This window comes from Python bivittatus, unplaced genomic scaffold, assembly GCF_059951505.1.
Source record: "Python bivittatus isolate LINGU-HERP-01145 unplaced genomic scaffold, Pbiv_v1 ctg000690_np1212, whole genome shotgun sequence".
In the NCBI taxonomy this organism is placed as follows: Eukaryota; Metazoa; Chordata; class Lepidosauria; order Squamata; family Pythonidae; genus Python; species Python bivittatus.
Window position 1 is genome coordinate 3,297,419 of NW_028277096.1, and position 26,359 is coordinate 3,323,777.

The 26,359-nt window shown below is 40.8% G+C and overlaps 1 protein-coding gene across 2 annotated transcripts in view; it reads right to left on the minus strand.

The window, feature by feature from the left end:
- The window catches only part of EPHX2 (epoxide hydrolase 2), a 62,850-nt gene that overhangs the window by 20,126 nt on the left and 16,365 nt on the right, over nucleotides 1-26,359 (minus strand). For both annotated transcript variants that reach the window (XR_015798231.1, XM_088152569.1), the window contains exons 8-11: nucleotides 24,858-24,936; nucleotides 20,628-20,662; nucleotides 19,576-19,602; nucleotides 2,571-2,656 (exon numbers count right to left, since the gene is read on the minus strand). Coding sequence is in view for 1 of the 2 variants with exons in the window: in XM_088152569.1 (XP_088008695.1) it covers nucleotides 2,571-2,656; nucleotides 19,576-19,602; nucleotides 20,628-20,662; nucleotides 24,858-24,936 (227 nt within the window). In the remaining variant the exon portion in view is untranslated. The remainder of the gene's footprint in view (nucleotides 1-2,570; nucleotides 2,657-19,575; nucleotides 19,603-20,627; nucleotides 20,663-24,857; nucleotides 24,937-26,359) is intronic.

The window sequence follows — 26,359 nt, forward strand, 5'->3', positions numbered from 1 at the left end:
CCTATAGACATCTCTACAGGTTCTAAAGACATATACAGGGAGCCAATATGGATAGTGATTAAAGTGGTTCGACTAGGCTTACAAGAAAGTCCCAGGTTCAAGTCTATTTCCAACAAGGAACACTCAGTGGCTGGCTCTGAGGCAGAGCTGTCAATCTCTTTCTAGCCAATCTACTCCACAAGTTTCTTGTTACGGGGTGGGAGAGGCTGACGGAAGGGGTCACCTTCACCTTGAGCTCCTGGAGGAAAGTTGGGATATAAATCTAACCAATCAATCTCAGATGACTATAGGTTCCTTGTAGGTTCCTTGAGTAAAAGTGGAATAAAAATACAATAAATAGTAATTAGCCGAAAAGCAGTGGTTATCAGGACTCTGACATGCTGGGAAAGTTTAAACAAATAAAAATCAGTGCATACAAGTATTAGGAAAAGGTAAAAAAACGGCATAGTCATTAGCCTGTGACAGTCCCAATATGGTGCTGCTCTAGTACCAAAATTGACAATAAGTCTCTCAAAACCAGTGAATGGGGAAGACGAGGAAGGGCATTTTTGTATGGATATGGTTATGCTGGATTAGATAGCTCTAGATGAATCCAGCAGGATTCTTTTTACAAGTAGACATTTTGGTTTATAATATTAACCATTAAGACAACATTTTCTCCCATGTCATTAATTTATACTGTTTTAATGAAATAATTCTGCGATACTTGCTTTACAAAACAGCACCTCTGGTTTTCATGCCTCTGCGTCGCATTAGAACTGCTACCACCAAACTGGTGTCTTCACAAGAACGATAAATTAATATCACTGGCAGTTCTGATGCATTATACGCTGGAATTGTTTGTACTGGAGTTTGCATATTTATACACAGATTTTTAAAAAATAAATCCGAGATAATGTTTTTATTCTAATAATAACTTTTTATCTTTTTATAATGCCCATTTTTATTCACTCATTATTTTATTTTAATTGTTCTACGCCGCCCAGAGTCACTTTGTGTGAGATGGATGGCTATATAAATGTGATGTACAAACAAACAAACAAATTGTTGCCTGTTACTGAGCATCTGTATGAATTGGGACAGCTTGTAAATACTATTAAATAAATACCTAAAAAAATTTAAGTAACTCCAGCCATAGAAAGAAAGAAAGAAAGAAAGAAAGAAAGAAAGAAAGAAAGAAAGAAAGAAAGAAAGAAAGAAAGAAAGAGGGAGGGAGGGAGGGAGGGAGGGAGGGAGGGAAGGAAGGAAGGAAGGAAGGAGAGAGAGAGGGGGAGGGAGGGAAGGAAGGAAGGGAGGAAGGAAGGAGAGAGAGAGAGGGAGAGAGGGAGGGAGGGAGGGAAGGAAGGAGAGAGGGAGGGAGAGAGGGAGGGAAGGAAGGAAGGAAGGAGAGAGAGACAGGGAGGGAAGGAAGGAGGGAGGGAGGGAAGGAAGGAAGGAAGGAGAGAGAGACAGGGAGGGAAGGAAGGAGGGAGGGAGGGAAGGAAGGAGAGAGAGACAGGGAGGGAGGGAGGGAGGGAGGGAAGGAAGGAAGGAAGGAAGGAGGGAGGGAGGGAGGGAGGGAAGGAAGGAAGGAGAGAGAGAGGGAGGGAGGGAAGGGAGGAAGGAAGGAGAGAGAGGGAGGGAGGGAAGGAAGGAAGGAGAGAGAGAGGGAGGGAGGGAAGGAAGGAAGGAAGGAGAGGGAGGGAGGGAGGGAGAGAGGGAGGGAAGGAAGGAAGGAAAGGGAGGGAGGGAGGGAGGGAAGGAGAGAGAGAGGGAGGGAGGGAAGGAAGGAAGGAAGGAGAGAGAGAGGGAGGGAGGGAAGAAAGGAAGGAGAGGGAGGGAGGGAGGGAGGGAATAAATAAATAAATAAACAAACAAACAAATAAATAAATGAATAAATTTCAGCCAGAGATGGTTATTGGTTTATCCATCTGCTGAATGATAAAATCTGGGAGGAAAATAAACTGAGGAGCTTGACTTCTCAGGGATGATGGCTGCTGCAATCAAACCTATGTGGAAAGCATCAGATTGAGAAGACTGGCCTATGATATGTCATCATTTTTAAGGAGAAAAAAGTGTAAGTAATCCTGGACAGACATTAACAATGAAACAGAATTTTTAAAAACCCAAAAAACAAAAGGGAGGCAAATCAAGATGATTATTTAAATACATTATTTAGGCAGATGAATAATGACTCACAATGAAATGTGAATGGCTCACAAAGTAATGGACAGAGGAGGAGGAGGAGGAGGAGAAAATCTGACAAGTCTCTAAAGTACTTATCAGCAGACAAGACAAATTTTCATGGATTCATCTAATTAAAATTAAATAAAAATAAAAATGGAATTTGATATGAAAAAGGTTAAAAGTTACCAACTAAAGAGAATAGGCTAGATTCCTCTTTCCCACATATTTATTTAGCTTTGTAACGGCTAAGTATGTAGCGCATACTGTAAGTTACAGTACTATAAGTTACAGTACTGTAAATATGTACCGTACTTTTGCTCACGACTCCTGGTGATCCGCACTGGGTGTTTGATCCATCGCCATCACACATTTTGCATGCAAACGTCATAGAGAAATTAACTTACTTGACCCGCTCTGGGTAAAAGAGAGCCATATTCCATACTGTGACACCACCCCAATCATGACCAATGAATGTAGCCTGAACAATGTTCTAGAAAGAAAAAAAAAGGATAAATTAAGTGTTCATTTCTTCCTGCAAGCCCTGCCTGCCTGCCTTCCGTATATAATGTATATTGCAGGCAGCCGCAGCCCATTTACTTACTGGAAAAGTGCCCAGCATCCCCCCAAAAGGATAAGTTAAGCAATATGATACCCAAATTCCTTAGTGGTAAACAGTCTTTTTTATTTCATTTTTTTAAACACGCTTTCTTGACTGGCCACGCTCAAGATGACAGCCAGTTTATGAGAGGGCCTACAACATGATCTCAGCATTTCAGATATGAACACAACTATACCAGCGGCTGCTGCTTTGGTCTACCATGACTAATACCTCATGACTCAAAATTTTCAAGATCCTATTTTATCTGTCCAAGGATGACTTTCTACTCTTTCCTCTTTCCCAATGCCTTATTATGATCTCTCCTCCCCAAAGAGGAGAGGCTGGAACTTTAGGACTTGATAACATCACAAAAGTTTAACCAATGGCTACAGCCAGACAAAAATGGTAATAAGTCCATTATATAACGATGGAATTAGTATTTTGCAGTGCTGTATTTTAATGGAAAGGGAGGACAAGGTAGAAAGATCCAGCTATTAAGCTACTAAATAGTGAAAACTATAGTGAAAACTTCAAGAAAAAATATGAGTTTTTAGGTTGAGGCTACTAAATGGGATGCCTTCACACATTGGGTCAGTTACTTGACATAAAGGGAGCAGACTGCCAAATTCCTTTGAAAAAGAAGAAATAGGAAGAAAAATCTAATTCTGAGCATCCAGCCCCTGACTTAACTTGAAAGACAATTTTCGCTTTTAAGCACCATCTGTTTGTACAAGATACGGCCTCATGCTCAGCTATTCTTCCTCCAATCTCTTTCCTTGCTTATTGCAAAAGAAGATGCTCCAAAGTTCCACAAACTTCAGTACTTGCTCAAGAAAGACTCTTCTTCAGGAAGCTAGGAAGAGCTGAAAGGTTAAACTCAGCAGCTGCCCAGGATAGCAAGGAGAAACCATCCAATGGAGGAAGCTCATTTTAACCACATCCTAAGACAACAGATCAAAGGTTTCCTGGCAAATCCATGGTTTTCTAAACCCAAGTCTCCCCAAACCCTCTTCTTTTCTCTGGGTGTTACCAATATCATCCTTGTGTATTTCTCCAGCCCAAGAATTGGAAATCCAGGAATACAGTAGGCTTGTATACTGTAGAAGCCATGCCATGTCAAATTGCCCAACTTCTAGCCCAGTATTGTTTAACACTGAGTCTCAAGGACCTAGGATGGAGGGAGCTCATTCAAATCAATGTACTGCCAGATCCTAACAGCTAGAAATACCAACAGCTGAATTTGGGGATCCTATATGCAAAACATGTGATTGACCATGGTATCTCCCTCTCTAGCCGAGAGCAGTCAATAACATTTTAGCTCCCCAGTGAGTGAAACCGGACAAAAAAAAAATCACTGCTGGATTTTTTGGAATGAAAAACGCATGCCCTTTTGCTTTTAACAGTGCAAGGAGAGACATTAGCGTAGTTGCAGGCTAGAAGCTGGGTTGGCTTTTTCAGCAATTTATAATTTGGCAGAGGAGGTAAAGATTAGGAAGCTCAAAAGATAGCAAAGTGTTTCAATGTACTGCAGCATTGAGGTCTTGGAAGGCTTGAAGTAGTTTTCCAAAAGAACCCACGCTTTTACTTTTTAACTGTGATGTAGAACAGATGTTCAATGCAACCCACAGAATGGAACATGCTCACCCAGCACAAAATTTACCATGCTGTCAATCTAACAACTTCCATCAGTGCGGTGAATATTCTTTTTCTCTTTCTGAGCTACTGCTCATGAAAACCTATGCCCTAATAAAGTTGGTTAGTCTTGAAGGCACTACCAGACATCATATCATCATCATCATCATCATCATCATCATCATCATCATCATCATCATCCCCACTGCTTCATGCTTTGTTCAAATTGCACATCAACAAATAAGATGACGCAGACTTCTGCTATAGCAGCAATACAAAAAGACACCGTAACAGCCAGGTGGGATTGGGGGTGGATGACAAGCAAAGCAGCTGGAAAATACAGAAGATCCCCCATGACAAGCAGTAAGCACTATTTTACAAAAAAATCTTCAAGACCTCCAGACAAACGTCCTTTACATTTTTCAAGCATGTCAACACAGTTTTATATGATGCTCCCTAGGTCAGGGGTGTCAAACTCAATTGCACAGGGGGCCAAAATCCAAAACACACTTTAGGTCGCAGGCCGAACAGGATAAACATTTATTGAACACACTAAAACTAAACTTTTAAAACTTTTAAACTTTTAAAACTTAACTTTTTTGAACATAAATATGAATAAAAACAGACAGGAATATTATTCCGGAATAAATCAACTCAAACCTTAAATAACTTATGATATTTTGCTCTCCAAAATATATCCTCTCTAAATTATACAAGTTAGAAATAAAGTAAACGTTAAAAGAACAAACATTCAAATTTCTTTACTCTTATGTCATTTTATATAAAAAATAAACTTAAATTTTAAATATCCCAAAAGATTTTGCTCTCCATAAAAATATATCCTGTTAAAATTATACAAATTCAAAATATGAACATGCTGCATAACAAAACCTGGAAATATAAATAAAATTTGTGCTTTTCAGCAATAACAAATCAAATCATTCAGTTATCTTTGCTCTTATGTCATTTTATCAGAGCTGGACGCCTGGCATCTTTTTTTGGCAACAAGTTCGTTTATATTTGGTGTGAGGTTCTGTGTTGTGGAGATTCTCAGGATGGACTGCAGGTGCTCATCAGTGAGACGACTGTGTGCTGTTTTGTTAGTCTTCATCACTGAGAAGAGCTTCTCACACAGATATGTGCTACCAAACATGCACAAGGTTCGAGCCGCATGTAGACAGAGCTGGGGCATTTCTGCGGGAATGGAGTGAATAAACTGTGCGGGCCATGCAGTGTCATACTTTGCCTTCAGTGTACCATTACACTGCAGCTCAATCAGCTCCATCTGAATCTGCACAGGTGCGGTTTCCACATCGACGGCAAATGGGTTGCGAAGCAACTCAAAATTCTTTTTTTGTTCTTCAAAGTCACCAAAGCGCCGTGCGAACTCAGTGCGCAGTGCGCTCAGTTTATCAGCAAAGTGCGTATTTGGGAACACCGTTGTGCCGACTTGGTTCAACATTACTTGGCAACAGGGAAAGTGGGGCAAGTTGCACTGGTGCATTTGTGTCTCCCATAAAAGCAGCTTCACTTGAAATGCCTTCACTGCGTCATACATGTCAGTGATCATGCGGTCACGTCCCTGGAGCTGGAGGTTTAAGGCGTTGAGATGAGCTGTTATGTCAACCAGAAATGCCAACTCACATTTCCACTTTTCATCCCTAAAATTAGTGGAGCCTTCTCCTTTACTGTCCATGAACTGACAGATTTCGTTGCTGAGCTCAAAAACTCTGTTGAGAACTTTTCCCCGACTTAGCCAACGCACCTCTGTACGATAAGGAATGTCAGCAAACTCTGAATCTATCTCCCGCATAAAGGACTGAAATTGCCGGTGATTTAAACCTTTAGCTCGGATAAAGTTTACAGTTTGTGTTACAGTGCTCATTACATTGTCCATCTTCAGGACTTTGCCACATAGTGCTTCCTGGTGTATGATGCAGTGATATGCCGTTAATTCACCAGTACAGTTCTCCTCCTGCATCTTTACTCGCATCCTTCCCACTAGTCCACTTTTTTCACCACACATAGATGGTGCTCCATCAGTTGTAAGTGCAATAAGTTTGTCCCAGGGCAGTTTCATGTCGGTTATACTTTGACATACATTTTCAAAAATGTCTTTTCCAGTCGTTGTCCCGTGCATCGATTTAATGTCCGTTATTTCCTCTGTAACGCACAAATTGGAGTCCACTCCACAGATGAAGATGGCCAGCTGTGCAGTATCAGTCATGTCAGTACTTTCATCCACAGCAAGAGAGTATGCAATAAAGTCTTTGCTTCTTCCACTCAACTGTGTTCTTAAATCAGTGGCCATCTCACAAACTCGATCAGCAATCGTATTTCTACTCAGGCTTACATTTGCCAGCATCTGCTTTTTGTCTGGACATAAGACGTCAAACACCTTGATCATGCAGCTCTTCAGAAATTCTCCCTCGGTAAATGGCCTGGCTGATTTGGCGATCTCCTCTGCCACGATCAAACTTGCTTTCACAGCAGCTTCACTTTGTGATTTTGCAAGGGTAAAAAACGTCTGCTGAAGTGTCAGATTCTTCTTTAACTCTTCTGCTTTCTGTATCTTCTGCTCTGCATTCAGGTCTTTCAGGTTATCCTGATGTTTTGTCTCATAGTGCCGTCTTAGATTAAATTCTTTAATTACAGCCACATTAGCTCCACAAATGAGACACACGGGTTTACCGGCAATGTCAGTAAACATATACTCAGCCTCCCATCGGTTTTTAAAGGCTCTGTTTTCAGAATCAACTTTTCTCTTCGGCTTCATGAGGGCTAGCTTCGCAATAACTTGCAGCATCATAAGTTAGACTTGATTAACGCGGGAAGCGTTCGGCAAGGCAGCTGAAGCGCTGCATTATGGGATCTGTAGTTTATTGTGTTACCAGCGCTTCATATCGCCGGGCCATTAATAACAATAATATATAAAATGATCTCGTGGGCCGGATATAATTACACGCCGGTCCGGATGTGGCCCGCGGGCCTTGAGTTTGACACATATGCCCTAGATCAACAACACATCTAATTTTTTTCATGTTGGAATTTTCATGTTGGAATTAATGTATTATTTTTAATTGTATTTGACTAATAAACTCAGCAACAGGAAAGCACACATGAAAGACAAATATAAATGAATAATAAAGAAAACAGAACAAAGACATCTATTTCCCTCCTTCCTTCCATTCCCAAGTTAGATCTATTACTGTTCGGAATTGAGGTAGTATTTGTCTCACCCAAACCACACATTTTAGCACTCAAAGCTGAATATTCATTTTAAGAATTAGGTTAAACAATTTATTCCTCCAGCAAAGTTTATAGAGTGTTGTCCTATATGCATTTGTGTACAGTCCTATGCAGCTGGACCTGTCTTCTGTCAGAAGGAAAAAAAAATTAAAAAGCAGCTCCAAAATAATGGGGAACAGGATATCTGACATCTGGATTTTTTTCTACAAACCGTGAGTGCTCCTCAGTCTTCAGTCTTTTATGATTGCATGAGTGAAAGTTGGGGGAAGAAAGGCTCTTGGTGAAAAACATTAGCTCAGTATGAAGTAAAAAAAAAAAAATAACATAGAAAGAGTAATTTCTACATTATTAGTAATTTGGAAAAAGAGCTGAAAAGTACAACAGCCCATATTACACAGTGCCCTTATTTAAATGGATGGTGCAGCCTAATCTAAATATGTGCCATTCAGATGATCACATTTCAATATAGAGTATCACAGAGACAGAAAAGATATAAAGAAAGGCAGCCTAAGTTGGGAGCACTTTCATTACAAGAAAAGGCTGTAAGGCAGTGTTGTTCAAACTTGGCCACTTTAAGATGAGTGGAGTTGAACTCCCAGAATTCCCCAGCCAGCCATGTTGGCTGGGGAATTCTGGGAGTTGAAGTCCACTCATCTTAAAGTGGCCAAGTTTGGACAACACTGCTATAAGGTTTGGTATTTCCTATACTGTACCATATAAAACCACCAGCTGGAGGGGCATGACATAGATCTACAATGTGATGCCTTGCTTGGAGGTAATGAGTCATGGTATGTTTTCCTCCCTTAGCTTTCTAGAGGTTGACACAAATACATTTGGTGTGCAGGAGGACCTGGGAGCTTCCAAACTCTCCTTGACACTTCAATGTGACAGACATGTATCCAGAGAACAGAGGCTGTTGAGCTTGATGGATACTGTGGAGTCCTTGGTGCTCTCTGAGCTTGGTTCTTTGCTTGCAGACATTTCATTACCTGACTAGGTAACATCATCAGTGCTTAGTGGATACCTACCTCCATGTTACCGATCATACCCCAAAAGCCTATGCATACTGCTTATCACAGCACAAATAAGTAGTCCATATCTGTGCCACCATTTGCCTCTGATTCTGAAATTAGAGTTTTTAAGAAGGTTCAAATGAATGGAAAATGAATACATTGTGCTAGGCTAAACTTGGAGAATATAGGACCAAGAGAAGCATCAAATCTGAACCTTCCTTTCCATATTTGCCATACCTCAATCTACTTCTGACTCCTTCAATGGACCAAGTGCCTCCTCTGCCACTCCCAAGGCTACCTATGCTAGTTCACAGTCAGATTTTTAAAAATACAGTAAGCATTATAATATTTGTTACTGCACACCCCCATATGAAACAGATCAATAGACCTGAGTGCTTTTCTGGCAGAGATTAGTAAAATCTAAAGCAGATAAAAATCACTAGGAGCAACTTCTCAGGAGGATTCAGATTCATGGCATATCACAGCGGGTGACCTAATGTGACAAAAAGATGGCTCAGCCAAGGTTTGTCAGAACCAAGGACAAAGAACTGGTCTCTCTCATACCAGAGAAATAAATGGAAGTAAAACTCAACTCCTGGTGATTATCTCAAAAGGTAGCAACATGGAAATGATCCACCATTACCTCCTAACAGGATGCTTTTTTTGACTTCCCAGTCTAGCCTGGAGCCCTGGGATTTTTTGGTGATTTCTGATCCAAGTACTAACTAGATCTTCTATATTTCCTTTTCAAAATCAGCTAAGGCCAACCAGGTACTACCACTTAATTTAGTTCATTAGCTTTTTAATTTACCTATTCATGAATGTTCTCTGGGCAGATTAAATTAGAAAAGTAGGGACACAATTAAATCCAGACAAAATAGAATATAAATCATATCCTGTTATAATAGTTTCTGCACATGCATTTAAGGCTTAGAACATAGCTTAGAGCATCACATACTTTTAATTAAAAATAGCAAATGCATTTCCAAGTAACTGAGAACCCTTCAGAAAGGGAGGATTGGCTGAGTCACCTTTAGGAGCTGAACAAAGAAGTTACATTAATTGGTGTGATGCAAAATACTTTTTCTTTTCTAGGAAAACTTCCCAAATCATATATTGACCAATAGTACTGATCACTATTTAGGAGCATCTGTTGGCTTCTCATGGTTTTTTAATTGTATGCTTATCTGCTCAAAGCTTTGCTCTCAAATTCTATTGTTTAAAGCTAGCTCCTCCCAGGGACCCAAGAGAGATGCAGAGGAGTGACAGACAAAGAAAAGAAATAAGGAAAGAGAGCCAAAGACCAAATATTGACAGAAGAATAACTGGAGGAATGACTCTCCAATAACTTTATATTAGTGTAGATTTTCCCAGATTTTCATTGTAACAACATCTATTGGCAAGAAACTCAGTAAAACATACAATCTGTCTTTCTACTTCCATTATAACATCACAATCTCCCTATAAAATAGTTAGTTTTAATGATAGTGGTGACTAAGGATGTGCAAAATCCATCCATCTGGGAATGGACCTTACCAGAGAACACCAGAACATTTTGTTTTCCTTTGGAACATGCTGATCCGGGGGAAGGCTTTTTTGGGGGGGGGATTTCAAAAGTAAATTCTCCAAACTGGAAGTGATCTGAGGTGTCCTGGAAATAATGTTCTAGACAAAAAAAGGTTTCTTTGGGGCCAGAACACCTCTGGATCATCTCACACCTCTTTTGGCTAAGAGGATTTACTTCAAGGAACCAATGAATCCCCCAACCCAGAATGGTACAGTCCAGAAGAGGTTCAGCTTGGCTCAAAGGGAAATGGAACACTCTGGAAGTCTCCAGAATAGTCCATTTCCAAATCAACTAATTTTAAACACACCTAGTAGTATCCCAGAATTATCCAACAAACCTCATTACTAAACACAGATTTGAGTTTGGCCATTCTGATCCAAAGTACTGCATTATCTACCCCTCATCCCACTTTTTACTCATCAACTAATATTTTGACTGGTGTGAAGCCATTAGACTTCTGCAAAGACTACTCAATAATGATCAGAGCACCACAATCATTGTAAACTCATCTTCTCCCTGTTCCTCTTTTGGGGTTGTCTCTCCACAACTTGATCTTGATCTTTGTAGGCAAACACACAAAGCAATTTAAGCCTGATACATTTTCTAGTTGTGTGCAATTTTGCTTTGGGCCTCTAGACAAGCCGCAATGCTCTATTATTATGCCCAACACCCTATCTGCACTCCTGAAGCCCACCCCACAAGCCCACCAGGCTATCTACAATGATCTAGTACTAAGGAATATGCATTACACGTTATTGATTGGAAAAACAAAGCTCATCAGAACTGGGGTCATAGGTTGGGAACAAAAGCTACTCAGAACGTTTTTTCATATGTGCAGGACAGAAAATTCAAATCAATATAAAGTCAATGATGGCTGTAATGGTGCTGCTGAGGGCTGCAGCTGAGGTCAACGTAATCTGCATGAACAGTCCACCCAGCTATTCTAGAAGCATTATCAGATATTGCTTCAAATCTGCTAGGAAGCAAATTGAATCTCTGCTGATCTGGCAATGGTATTGCCTGATGCTTTCCATTGGCCAAGTGTTGGTCTCCTCCTGCTGTGATGACATAGTTTTGCACTGGAAAGTGTCTAGAGACATATTTGACTGATTGGTTCGGGGTGTGTTAGTTTCCCATGCAAAATTGAAACTATGTCTGGTAATGCTGTGAAACTCCTTAAAAAGTCACAGATTAGATCTCTCCAACCAGCTTCAGAAATCCTACTCGCTTCAGTGGAATACCGAAGTGAGTATCTGCCCTTGCTTTACTTGTGTTTCTGCAGAGATTTATTTAGCTTACTTTTATATTACACTACCACTCCACATTTACTACATATCTTCCTTTGCTTCTGGAATTCTTTGTGTTTTGTTTGGCCATTTAGGTAGATTAATCATTCTGACAGAGGAAAAAAAAATCTGCTCCTGTATAAGAATTTCTAATTAAAGCAACAGCAACCTGCTAAATCCTGTGTAATACTAGTTAGAAGTTTATTATGACAGCTGATAAATGGATGGAGACAGAGCTTATAAGTGATGAGGACTGAAATGTTTAGAATCCTGTGTTGCAGTGTGTGGGACCATTTGCACACAAAAGGTGTAAGTATGACTGGCCCTGTACAAACCACTTGCTAGTATCACCGTAGCTCCACCATTTCCTTCATATTACCTGTTCTTTTATCTTGTTTATTGAGTAGAATAACTTTTCTGCATCTCCTTTTATATACAGCCTGGATTCATACATAGTGCTAAAGCTCAGTATGATCTGAACCCAGGCATTTGTGATTTATTAAACACCTATAATTAAACAAATACTAATTTTCCATGTAAATTACAGTTTGATAAATGAATCGTTACTGGCTGGGTTACGTGTGGTATAATGGCTGCAATCAGAAAACATACAAAACCAAAATCAAATCAACTATAACATGATTTATAACATGAGAGCCAGTTTGGCATAGTGATTAAGGTGCTGGTCTAGAAACCAGGAGACAGTGAGTTCTAGGCCTGCCTCAGGCATGAAAGCCAGCTGGGTGACTTTGGGCCAGTCCCTCTCTCTCAGCCCAACTCACCTCACAGGGTGGTTGTTGTGGTGAAAAATAGGAGGTAGGTGTCTTAGGTATAACAACAACAACCACAACAACACCTTTAACACCATCAAACAACATCTGCCTATCCCAGGTCCTTGGGAAGGACTTGATAGGTGGATAAAAATGCCAAATCCAGTCTAAACAACTGGTTGACTGTGTGACTAACAATAATAAAAATAGTGAAAACTGAAGGAATCAAGATGCCATATGGAAATAACATCAAGAGACTGGATGAAGAAGATCACTACAAGTACCTGGGCATCCTTCAGGTTGATAACATCAAGCATGCTAAAATCAAGAAGGTTAGTAGTAAATACATCAGAAGAGTGAAGAAGATCTTAAAGTCCAAACTCAGTGGCAGAAATACCATCAAGGCGATTAACACCTGGGCAATTCCAGTCATTAGATACACAGCTGGAATAGTGGACTGGACTCAAGCAGAACTAGAAGCCCTGGATAGAAAGACCAGAAAAATAACGACAATAAAACACGCCCTTCATCCATGCAATGACGTTGACTCTACTTACCAAGGAGCATAGGTGGGTGTGGAATGTTACAAGTACATCAGACAGTTGAAGAAGAAAAAAGGGCATTGGAAGAATATCTGAAGGACAGTGAAGAAGATGCACTGAAGCTAGTACACACCATGAAAGCTTACTGAGTACCAAAGAGACCAAACTGGCCTATAAGTAAGACCAAATGAAGAATAGAAAAGAGACATGGCAAGACAAAGTATTACATGGCCAGAACACAAAAAAACTAGCAGGCAAAGCAGATAACAAGACCTGGCTAAGAGGAGGAAAGTTGAAGAAAGAGACAGAGGGACTAATTCTGGCTGCACAGGACCAAGCCTTAAGAACAAATGCATATAAAGCCAGAATTGAGAAGACACCAGCAGATAGCAAATGCCGCCTCTGCAAAGAAGCTGAAGAAACAGTGGACCATCTAGTTAGCTGCTGCAAGAAGATCGCACAGACTGACTACAAACAACAGTATGACAAAGTAGCAACAATGGTGCATTGGAATATCTGCAAGAAATACCATTTCCCTGCAAGCAAGAACTGGTGGGAACACAAAACAGACAAAGTACAGGTACTCCTCGCTTAACAACCACAACAGGGACTGGAAAATTCATCATTAACCAGGCTGTCATTAAGTGAGACATCATGTGACTACATCCAATTTTATGACAATTTTGTGGCAGTTGTTAAGCAAATCACTGTGATTGTTAAGTGAATCACATGGTCGTTAATTGACTCATGCAGTTCCCCACTGATTTTACTTGCTGGAAGCTGGCTGGGAAGGTAGCAAAGGGCGATCACATGTTTCCAGGATGCTGCAACTGTCCTAAGTGTGAGCTGGTTGCCAAGCGCCCAGATCACGATCATGTCACCGTGGGGAGTGCTGCGATGGTCATAAGTGTGAGGACTGATCGTAAGTTACTTTTTTCAGCGTCATCGTAACTTTGAATGGTTGCTAAACAAATGGTTGTTAAGTGAGGACTACTTGTAATAGAAAATGAAGAAGCTAAAGTGCTCTAGGACTTTAGAATTCAGATAGAAAAGTACCTGCCACACAACACCCCAGACTTAACCATTGTTGATAAGAAAGACAAAAAAGTCTGGATAGGGGACATTGCAATACCTGGAGATAGCAGAATAGAAGAGAAAGAACTGGAGAGAATCACAAAATATAAAGACCTGCAAATAGAAGTAGAACGACTATGGCAAAAGAAAGCAAAAATAATGCCAATAGTAATAGGTGCCTTGGGTGCAATCCCAAAACATCTGGAGCGCCACTTGAACACCATCAGCATTGACAGAATCACCATCAGTCAATTGCAAAAGGCAGCTTTACTTGGAACAGCTTACATCCTGTGATGATACCTTTAACACCATCAAATAACATCTGCCTATCCCAGGTCCTTGGGAAGGACTCGATAGGTGGATAAAAATGCCAAATCCAGTCTAGACATCTGGCTGACTGTGCGACCAATAATAATTTAACTTAAAGTGTAAACCCAGCCATCTTTTTGTCAATCAGCAAGGACTGTAACAGGAACAGCAGAGGTGCCCTCTGCTCTTACAAAGGCACTAGTATTAACCAAGCCCCAGATTAGAACGGCACACAGTTTCACAGCATGAATGAAACATCTGAAGCATGGCAAAATGTTCATTTATTTTTGGCAATTTTATTACACCATTTCTTTCTCTAGCGCCACTGCTTTATCTAATACCATTCCAGTGTTCTTGCTCCACTAATTGCTGAACTTCACTACCCTGAACAAATTATTTTTACAGTGGTTAGGCCACAAGATCTCATTCTTAGGACATCACAAATAGTTGCTAACCTCAGCAAGAATGCAGTAGACAGAGGACGACGACTATTTTCCATAGAAGAATAGAGACCAGAGCCATGTTTTTGAGCCACCAGTTCAAGGCTGGTTGGGGCAAGAGAATGAGCAGAGAGTGACATAAGGTACATTTCAGAGAAGCTCACAGGAACAGGGAAGCTGGGTGGATTTTACACTTTTCTGACTCCTAAAACAGCCTTCTCCAAGCTCCTGCCATTCTGATGTTCTAATGTCCCCCAATGGGCTTATTACTGCTTTTCTTAATTCCTCCAGCCATTGAAACCTGGAAAATACATTGACTAATAAGGTTCCAATTCTGATACCATTGGGTAGATTCTCCAGAGGTTTCAATGAAGTGGTTCCACACATTTGGCCTCTGAACCAGGAGTTCCCATATAGAAAGAAGCCTAATGCTAATACAGTGGAACCTCAGGTTATGAATTTAATTCGTTCCGTGACTCTGGCCGCACCCCGAATTGGTCGCAACCCGAAGGAAATTTCCCCATAAGGTTCAATGTAATTGCTGTTAATCCGTTCTGGCGTGGAGGACAGGGAGGCGGCTATTGCTTGGAGGGAGAGTCCCCCTCCCTACGACCACGTGTCAGGGGCAGAAAAATGGCCGCGGACCACGTGTCAGGGGTGGAAAATGGCCACGGACCACGTGTCAGGGGCGGAAGAATGGCCGCGGACCACGTGTCAGGGGCGGAAACATGGCCGTGGACCGTGTCACGGGAGGGAAAATGGCCGCGTATCCTGTTCATACCCCGAGGCGGAGTTCGCAAACCAAGGTAAATTTTTGCAGCCGGAGCTGGTCGTAACCCGAAAAGTTCGTTAACAGAGGCGTTCGTAACCCGAGGTTCCACTGTACCTAATACTTTCAAACAGATTGCTTCTACTTGTTTGTGACATTTGTCCCCATTTAAAGCAGACCTGGCCAATGACATCTTACGACAGCAAATCTCAAGTCCCCAGCTCTGTGTGTAATTTTTAACCTCTAAGCCGTTTATTATTTAGCTCACAAAATAGATTCTGTCAGCAAAACTACTGACAGTCACTTTGAGCAATTAGAATACTTGATTACTACTCTAAAGCCACTAAATATTCAGTCAGTGAATATTTAGTGAATATTCAGTGAAGAGACTGTCAAAGGAGACAAACAGTTTTTATTAAGGACTCTGCATAAAACTCTCTGCATCTCTATCAACTATATTACCCACCGCTGCTTCATACAAGTAAAAGACTTTATTCTCGCCAATTCATGCTCTTTTCATCCAAGAATAAAACCAGTTAGCCACTCAAATAGTGTGCCGTTACTGAAAAAGTCCAAATCCTAGAAAATGTCAACCTTCTTTCTGATAGACTGCAGGTTCTACTTCTATTTGTTCAGGACCGATATAAGATATTTAATGATAACCATGCTAGAAGGTATCAATGTAAAAGGCAAATGCTCTGAATGTAAACCAGTTTCAAACCTGTATCACTTTAGGCAGCAGGTAGAAGGTTCCATGAAAAAATGTTCAAAAAAAGACTTTGTGCATGAAAAGCACACCACAGAGGAAGGTTCTCAATCTTGCTTCCTCCCTGATAGGCTAACAAGATAAAGGGATTATTTTTCCTATGCATGGCATGTTTAGTTATATTATGGTTCATTACAAAATGAAGTACAGGCCATGCACAGATGTACAGATTTATTTTAAAGTATATCCTTCAGGGAAACTTAAAGGCAGCTATTTTGGAAGACATTATTTATGTATGGACATTTTTTTATTGTATTTTAATTAATATTTATTCTTGTTTTACTGTAAACCGCTCAGAGTCACTCTTGAGTGAGATGGGCGGTGACTAAATTTGAAATATATATAAATAAATAAATGAGACTGAATTTTAATCAAACAATCAATTATTTACTATAAGGCAATGCAGAAGAGAGAACATTCGTTAAAAGTGTCTAAAAATATTCTCAACTGGCATCTGAAATTCAACAGAGTTGACCCTCTATTGATGAGGGACTTCTGAACAGGGATACCATCACAAGGGTCGTTCTGTCTGTTGGGTGTCTCTCCAATTGTCACCTTCCTTATCCAAGATGAGGGCACCTGGTGTAAATTTTTCTCAAACAGATCTGCAAAAGTGGGATTGCTCCTGTGGGGGCACCTCTATGAAGCCCATGACAGCAATTTGAGAAGACAGCAATTCTGAAAGAGAATTGTAGCAAGTGCAGCTGGAAAGTGCAGAGTATGGATTATTCTCTTAATTTAGAAAAATGGAACTTTTTGGTAGAACTTAAAAAAAAAAAACTGTTCTAAATCTTTTGAAAGATTTTAAGCTTCACCAGGAAAACAAAAACCTGCTGACATTAACATTTCAGTTAATCAGCTGCCAGCATTTCAAATACTCTTCCTTTATGTACCTATCCCTTTTTAATAAATCCCAAATTGATTCTTTCTCCCCAATCAGGCAATCTGAATTATAATCCTAATTATATTGTCAAGACAGATTAATGCCCCCAGAAAGGTTAAAGGAAGAATTGTTATTTAACATCATGGTGCTGATCTGGTGACCTCTCTCTTTAGTTTCTGCTTGAGACAGATCATTTATCAAGGGTAAAAAAAGAAGCCATTTTGTCAGGAAAGGTCAGTGACACAGGACTGGCATATTTCAACCAACTGGAGTGAAAGAATTAATCCACTTGTCAGTTAAATGCATTAGCCCTTTTAATTAAATAGAATTACATTAAATTAATTAAATTAAATTAAATTAAATGCATTAACCCTTTGATGAAATCCAGAACCGGCTCAGTCAATATCCAGATCATGTCATCATTACTGAAGCAGGTTGTGTCTCATTACCCCGTTTTCATAAGGTAAAAATTATTGTGCAGAAAAGTCTGTCTGCAAAACAGTTAATACTCTACAGCTGCTGCACCATAAGCCCACATCTCAAGATTCACAAACCTGACTTCTGACTACAGAAGAGCCTTCGCAACTGGTATCTCCACAATTAGCCAAAGGCAGTTCTCATTTTGGCTTCTGCTGACGTGCCTCAGCTCCAGCCTTTTATTGTCTTGGTGACAGTTGCTCATACTCGCATCTTCCTGAGCCTGTATACCACAACACACTTTACTACCTGCAACCGCAGTGAGCGCAGAGTGCAGCAGCCCATTTGCTGGTGCGTAAGAGCTGCTTCAGTGATTTGACACGGGTTTTGTGAGCACTGTTCCAGTTATCAACAAAGTTATCCATATTTTCTTCAAATCAAAAAGTAAAGTGAAATTCAAAGTCTCAGTTTTAACCTGTGAAGCCTTACATGGCTGGCTCCCATTTACTTGTGGGGCTGTTCCCTTCAAACTGAATCTGTTTGTTCTGTGGCGGCTGGGAGAGGAAGCTTGGGCTGTATTTCCCTTCCCGCCAGGACGTGGGTATGGAGTGAGACCAGAAAGAGGCCTCGTCAGTTTTGGAATAGCCTCCCCACAAGAGGTCAGATCAGCCCCACAGAGTTATCTTTTAGGAGGGCAATGAGGATTGTTTCATGACAGGGAATGATGATGAAATTTTTAGTTTTTTTATTTCTGATTCAAAATGACATTTCATTTTTTATTTTATTTTAAACCTGAATTTATGGAAGCATATTGTGTTTTATGGTGCTTAACTGTTCTGTTTATGTACTTTTATGATTGTGAACCACCTTTTATCCCACCATTTGAATATGGTAAGAGATAAATTATGTAACAAACAAACCAAAAAAAATTGTGAACCTATTTGCACAGAATTAAGAAAGTCTCACACTTTCAATAGTTCATTGGAAGTCCTGCAAAGCGAGAAGATGAGAAAGAACTTCTTTAGAAAGCAGAGAACCACGCAAGCAATTGCAGAAATGGTACTTCTGTCCCCCTTTTTACAAGCACTCACTTCCCTGCTATCCCTCGTGTATGACCATACAGAAAGCAGTGTCTTGCTCACAATCAGCTAGTTTCACACACTCAAGCAAGTAACCAAGTAGATCCCAAACAGCTGGCAAATAAATACAAAAATGCATGTTCTTATAGAAACTTGTTATTACTCTCTATGTTACTAGATCTCTTAAGTGGTATGTGCAGACAGGCAGGAAATAAATTTTAAAACAAACTAGCAAATCATAGCCTCCTCTCCAATAACCACGGGAAGCCATTCGCCAGGAAAATGGAGTAAAGCCCTAACACGTCCCCAAATCTCCACCTTCAAAATCAACATCTGAAAATCCATGGCTGCTGTTGGCTAAAGAAAGGATTATTAGAATCATCTCGCCCACCTCATCAGCATCAAGTCATATTGTATGTCAAGATGAAATTGGAGCAATCAAAATTTGTGAGTCAAAGAAGCCTAGAGGTTAGTTATGACACAACTGTGGCAGAAAGCAATAATGCACGTATGTTTTATTGGACAGCTGACTGACTCTTCCATCTCCAACATAAAGCACCCATCTCTTGACAAAGGATGCCTTTGCTATTAAATTGGTATGAGAGACTACATCAGTCACTGAGAGAAAATTAGTTGCTTGCAGTCTCTGGGGCAACTTCCTTTACTATTTTTTCCTGACACTTTGGCAATGGACATGGCTGTGCTGATAAATCCTGTTTCAAGAATTCTCTTTTCTATAACTGAGGATCTAGGACCTCTCTAGAAGACACCACTGCATCTCAAAAACACCACAGTACCCAGGGCAAACTCTGGTTCTTGAAACATGGGGGGGCACTTTTATCTCTTTAGAACCTCACTGCTGCCATGTGGAGATGAAATGATACAAAACAGCTCGTCACTTGTGGCCAATTGAACATGAAGACTCAAATACGCTATGGAATCCTAGGGATGGTACGACCTTGTTGATATTACATGTTGTAAGGCACAAACCAGCATAACGCTTATCAGAACTTACCATTTTGTCCAGAAAGATCACCAAATCCTGAAGTCAATAAGCCAAAAAAAAAAAAAAGAAAAAAAGTCAGACATCTTCTTGAGAAAAACCCTCTTCCTTCCTCTTCCGCTGCTGTACCCTCATACTAGGTCCGCACAGGCTGATACAGATTGAGAGCAGCAGCAACACAACATCATGCATGTTCTCAATGCTATTTGCACTCCACCACAGTTGAATTTTAGCAGATCATAATAGTGCACCTTGGGCACAAAGCCAATTCAATCTACCTAGGGTAGACCCTGTAGCTCCTTTACTCAAAAACTGAAACACCATCAATATATGAAATGAAATTTTCTCACGGCCCCAACTGGTTGCCTTTTGAATCCTACTCCACTGGGTTTTGACAGAAGTGTGGATCCTTTCCAGGTTGAAGTTTAGCTTGTCTATCTTATATCTTAGGATATTTTGTAAGGTCCAGATGACTTCAGGGTAGGTGGGGACTCTCTTTAAGCAGAAACCTGCCTCTTTTACTAGCCCTTTTTTCAATGCAATTGTTCCCTGCCCTGTGCCTCCCGTGCAGCCTCCCCAACCCTCCCGCATCCTCCCCCACACCTCCTTAATCCTTCTGCCACCCGGCCGGGCTGGGACTTGCAACTTTCTGCCAGCTTCCCCACTGACTTTGGTTATAGGAAGCTGGCAGGAAATTGCCTCACTTAATGACCATCGGAGTTGGTTAACAGCAGCAACTGGGACTGCAGGGATTGCCATCGCTAAGCAATATGGTCACGGTTTATAACCACATCACTTAGTGACAGAAATTCTGGTCCCAATTGCCATCGTAAGTAAAGGACTACTTGTAGAGAAATCTTGCATGTAAAATACTAAGCTATGAGTTATATACTTTGAACAGTTGTTCAACAAGTGGACGTTAAGCAGGGACCACCTTTATTAGTGTTGACCTTCTTTGGTTTAAATACTTCTTTTAAGTATTTTAAGTGTTAACCTACAATAAATGCTAGCAAGTGTATCTCAATCACCACAAAAAAAACATATTATTGAAGGTCATGACCTACCTTGCAAATTTCCTCCTGAGAATATGCTTCTATATCTGCAACAAAAACATGCATTATTAAAGCCACTGTGTGCCCCCAAATTAATTTTGAAATGCAAGACTTGCCGTGGGCTTCATATATGTGGAATGCCCTTTCAAAACTGTACAACCACTTAACACCACAGCTGGGTTTGCTTTCTTAGACTCCATAAGGAAGAGAAGTTGCTTTCACAGAAGACTATAGGAAGGAAACTATAGTCCTGTCCTATACTACACTACAGGAAGTATACACTGTACTATGCTATAGCATAGTACAGTGTATACTTCCTGTACTATAGCATATACAGTACAGTACTTCCTTACTATAGCATATACAGTACAGTATACTGTATACAGTACAGTATACTTCCTTACTATACAGTATACAGTACAGTATACTTCCTTACTATAGCATATATAGTACAGTATACTGTACTGTACTGTACTATACTATACTATAGATCAGGGGTCCTCAAACTTTTTAAACAGGGGGCCAGTTCACGGTCCCTCAGAATGCTGGGGGGCTGGACTATAGTTTGAGGAGAGGAGGAGAGCTGCTGGACCCGGCATATCTGTCATGTAGAATAGTTCGGCTCTGCGATCTCCCTCCTTGTGTATTGCCTGCAGCTCCTGATACAGCCCTGACACTTCCGTTTCTGACAGACAGCAGCGGCGGCCAATCAGGTGGGCGGGCCGGATAAATGACCCTGGCGGGCCATATCCGGCCCACAGGCTGTACTTTGAGAACCTCTGCTATAGATACTATAGTGTGATGGAATGGAATTATGAAGGCCATACTCAGGGAGGGAAACATCCTCTTTCGTCTCCTGAGGGACGAGGAAGAGATAAGAGGATGAGGCTGGCACCTCCCTGAGGAATTCACTCTGTTTTCACTGGCTGACTGTGGGAACTAATTTTCAGTCTGGGAAGATTCTTGCTAGAGGTCATAGCTAATAAACATTGCTGAACTGAATCTGCATGGTCTCCTGGAATTCCTTGGGCTAGGCCTGACATATAGTCCTATACTATAGTAGAAGATTGTTGAATCAAGAAAGGGGAAAGCCAACTTCAAATATTCACTATGTCATAAAGTGGAAAAACAAATTTCTTATCCTATTCAGGACAGATGCACAAAGGGATAAGAGCAACACCCGAGGAGTATTTCAATTTCTTAGTTGTGTTTGCAGAAGGCAATGATCCATCCACAGTCAGCGAGCCTAGACTTTTCTTGGAATGCCTCGCTTTGATCTACTTCTCTCTCCTGTCCACCCAAAAAGGCTACATGCATGAGCACTCATGTCCACTGACAACTTAGAAAGGAAAAACGGAAATTACAGACTCTGGCAAAATAGAAATGCCAATCTTAGTATTAAGGTTAGAAGTTTCAGCCAGCAGGACAGAGACAGTTTCCACAAGAACTTGGAATAAAATCAAACTGAACTTTCCAACAATGGAACAAACACATTGACCATTTAAATTCCACCTCATCCCTGTGCTGTAGAACAGAACCCTGGCTTGGAGTCCTGTACCATGAAGCCCTCAACGCCACAATATTGTTGCTAGACTGAAATTCCCTTTGGGAACATGGACCTTGCACAATGATGGTACAACAGCTTCCCTCAGGATAGGATATGCACTCAAGAGAAACTTTGAACATAACCAGTTACGGAAGAAAAGGGAAGGAAACAAAGTGGAGAAGTGAACCGTTCTTGTAATTCTAACACGTTTCAAAGGACTTAGGATATGTGTCTGCCCTCTGCATCCCTGGTGGCTACCAGAACTCATAAGAATTCCCTACTGTCACCTGCTCAGGGCAATTTAATGCCTTTTTTCCACTCAGGGCCCAGCTGTGTCAACCGTCCATTTTAATCTTCCACTATATCCTTCACATGTCATCACTCTGACACATGGGAAATGAAATGACAGCAACTAAATTGGAGCATTATTGCTGCTTGCCACTGCTGCTGAGACCATCCATGACCAGAAGTCAGGGGTATTGTGCCTACAAAATCCTGGAGCAATTTTGCAGCAAAAGGCAAGAAGGACACTTACAATCTGACATGTGTAATGTAAATACAATCTGATCCTAGATTTTGCTGCAAATAATATAAAAGGAAAAATTAACCACATCTCAATCATTGACTGCTACTGGAACTTGTTTACTGACACACACATGCGCACCCACACATCGATAGATAAAATAATGCCTGGCATTTCAGTAATGAGAGGAAGGCAAATCTAAATATGATGAGAAAATGCCATGTTTATTTATAAGTTCTCCCTAGCTGAATTGCCCAACAAAGTGGCACACGCATAAATAAAACGCAGATAAATCAGTAAAATGTTTTAAAAAATCATAATCAAATCCAATATTGATTTTTCTGGTTGCTGCTGCTTCATGCCACCTTCATTCCACCTGACCTGACATTTGCAAAAGCTGTCAATGGGGCTATGCTCTACCTGGGCTGCCCTTGTAGACTATTCAGAACTTCCGCTGGTTCAAAATGCAGTGACCCAGGCAGGAATGGGTACAACTCAGTTTACTGGAATGACAGGTTCTACTGAGAGGGATGCATTCACTGTCAGTTGGCTTCTGAGTACAATTCAAGGTGTTGGTTGTTACCCTTAAAACCTTGTTTGGCTTAGGCCCTGGCTTCCAAGACTGCCTGATTCAGGCAGATTCTGTCCATCCAGAGATTTTTGTGGGTCCTACTTCTGAAGATGTGTTGACTTCAGAGACCCCAAGGGAAAGTCTTCTCAGTAGCAGCCCCCTCCTCTGGAACAGCCTGCCCCTCAGAGAAAAAGAGGGCCCCTTCCCCATTAATATTCCAAAGAGTAGCAAAGGGTGGCTCTTCCACAGTTCTTTGGGGGATGGAAGAGAGCTGGGATTGCACTGAGTGAACTGACATCTGGATATTCAGTGAAAACTAGGGTTTCAGATTGTATAGCTCATGGACTAAAATTGGGGGTGGTTGGAACTTTTTTGGTATTTATATTGTTTTAACCTGAATTACAGTATGGAAGAATTATAAGCCTCCATTATAAGAATCTGGCTGACTGGAGTGGCACAAAAGCTGGAATAACTAAGTAAATACAGGTAGTCCTCGGTTAACAACCATTCTGTTTGGCGACCATTCAAAGTTACTGGTCCTCAAACTTATGACCGTTCCAGCGTCCTGTGGTCACGATTGCCATTTGTGAGCTTCACAGCTGGCTTCCGACAAGCAGAGTCAATGGAGAAGCCAGCAGTAAAATCACAAGTTGCGGTCATGTGATGTCTCACTTAACAACCACAGGTGATTTACTTAATGACCGCAGAACTGATGTCATAAATCTGGTGGTCATGTGATGTTTCACTTAATGACTATGTTGGTTAGCAATGGAGTTGTGGGACCCAATTATGTTAATGAGGACTACCTGGAAAACAAACAAGAGCATCAACTTAGGTAGACTGACAGTAACAGGAGACTATTATTTTGGGGAAAGATCCCAAGTCTTACAAGGCACTATTCTACATGCTACACCTGTATATTGAAAAAAGGCAGCAAATGTTATTGGGGATAGCATACATATGTAAAGGTCAAATTCCAATATCTAAATCTACTGTTTATTAGATTTCCATCTGGCCTTTCCTTAAATAACTCAAGGTGGTTGAGGTAGGTTGGACTAAGAGAATTTCTTCTCTAGAGTCACCCAGTGTGTTTCCATGCCGGAGGGTGAAGGGCTTTCCCAGTCTTAGTCCAACACCTTAACCATTATAACATACTGGCTTTACAGCAGTAGAGCTGGAAAGGCCTCTCTTGGCTTGTGACCGTTGAGAGTTGCTGCCAGTTACAGAAATGTGGCTAACTGCATGAACCCAGTTAATGTGTAAGCTTTAAAAAATGCAAACAGGACTGCAGGGTTCAAACAAGAGCAAAGGTGCAAGGGCTGGAGAGGGAGAATTTAAGCTCTTTGCTCATCTCTAGGGTCCTAACAAAAATAACTGATTTCAGAGTAGGCTTAAATACATCAAGGGGTCAATGTTATGTAATGCATTTTCATTCATTTTAAATTATTACAGTGACTTCTTTGCTTTGCATGGTGTCGCTTCTATTGCTAAAACCCACCTGGAAGCCATGACTGAAGAACAACGAACAAGTGACCTAAATAACAAGGTCACATTTAAAAAGTGAACTAGTAAACCTGTTTTAAACCTCCATTGTAAACTGACCTGGTGGAGCCTCAGAATCTCCATAGCCTTTCATTTGCAAGGCAATGACACGGAAACCAGCATCAGCAAGGGCAGGAATCTAACATGGAGAGAGAAACAAAAGCAATTGTGCAGGGTGCACATGTATTAATCCAAATTATTGAATCATTCATGTTCACTCTCACCTAGTTCTCCCCCAGCTGAGAAAATTATTTCCCTTTCTTATCCTTCCTGGCAATGATCAATAGTTACAACCAATATGTCAACACTTGCCACCTTCAAGGGATCAGAATCCATGCTGCAAGCAGTGGGCAGTCAACTTTGCCCAAAATGCATTACATAACATTGACCCCTTGATGTATTTAAGCCTACTCTGAAATCAGTTATTTTTGTTAGGACCCTAGAGATGAGCAAAGAGCTTAAATTCTCCCTCTCCAGCCCTTGTACCTTTGCTCTTGTTTGAACCCTGCAGTCCTGTTTGCATTTTTTAAAGCTTACATATTTCCTGTCACAGGAAAATGCAGACAGAATTTAGTAAATGCTTCATGAACTGTGCACTACTCAAAATATGTAAAAATAACTCTTTCGTTGCATCAGAATTGAGGGACTTCCCCACTTTCCATTTAGACAAATAAAGCCGTTCCACTTTATACCATCAACTATTTCTATATTCCTCAAATCCAAAGAGGGTTCCATCTTGGCCTTCATATGAAGCCACAGGAGGCTTATAATTAACTATCAGCTTCTACTAAGACCCCATTAAGGCACTGTGTCATCCAACAAGACTTTTTGGTTACTGTTTCTTGCTCTGGGATCCACTCTTTTTAACTTGAAATCTCCACTTTTAGATTTTTATTTCTACAGAAACTAACTATTATAGATCACAGGCATCACTAAAAGCATAATGAAAACCCAAAGGCAACAAAAGGGATATATTACAAAAGTCACATCAGCAAATGCATAAATCACCAACATTCTTTCAGATGCAATAAATCTGCCTAAACAAATGTGTTTTCAGCGCTCCTACCAACAGAGTGTTTGACAGATCTTCCCATGGAGAATATTCTGTAGTTTGGACAGCATTGAAAGGCCTATCTCTCATTCCTGCCATCCATTTATCTAAATAACAGGGTAGGCAACTTGGTGTCCTCTACCTGGAGATGTTTTGGACTTCAGCTTCCATCCACCCACCCATCCATCCAAATGATAACAGACTGCAAGAGTTGAGGTCCTAACATCTAAAGAGCATCAGACTGCCTTCTTCTGATATATAGTCAATGTATGTATTGTATTATCACATTCTCAGAACAACAGATAGTTTCCATCTAGGAGAAGCCAGGATGATTTCTCTGCCCTGCTCCTACCTTTTTTTGTCCTCCAAAGACTTTCTGCAAAAAATAGGCCACATGAGGTCCCAGGACTACATGTGGCCTTGGCACCACACCACCAAGGTGAAAATTGGTAACTCAGTATCCTGTTATCTGAGATGGGAAATATTCAACACTAGAAGCATAAGCCCTAAT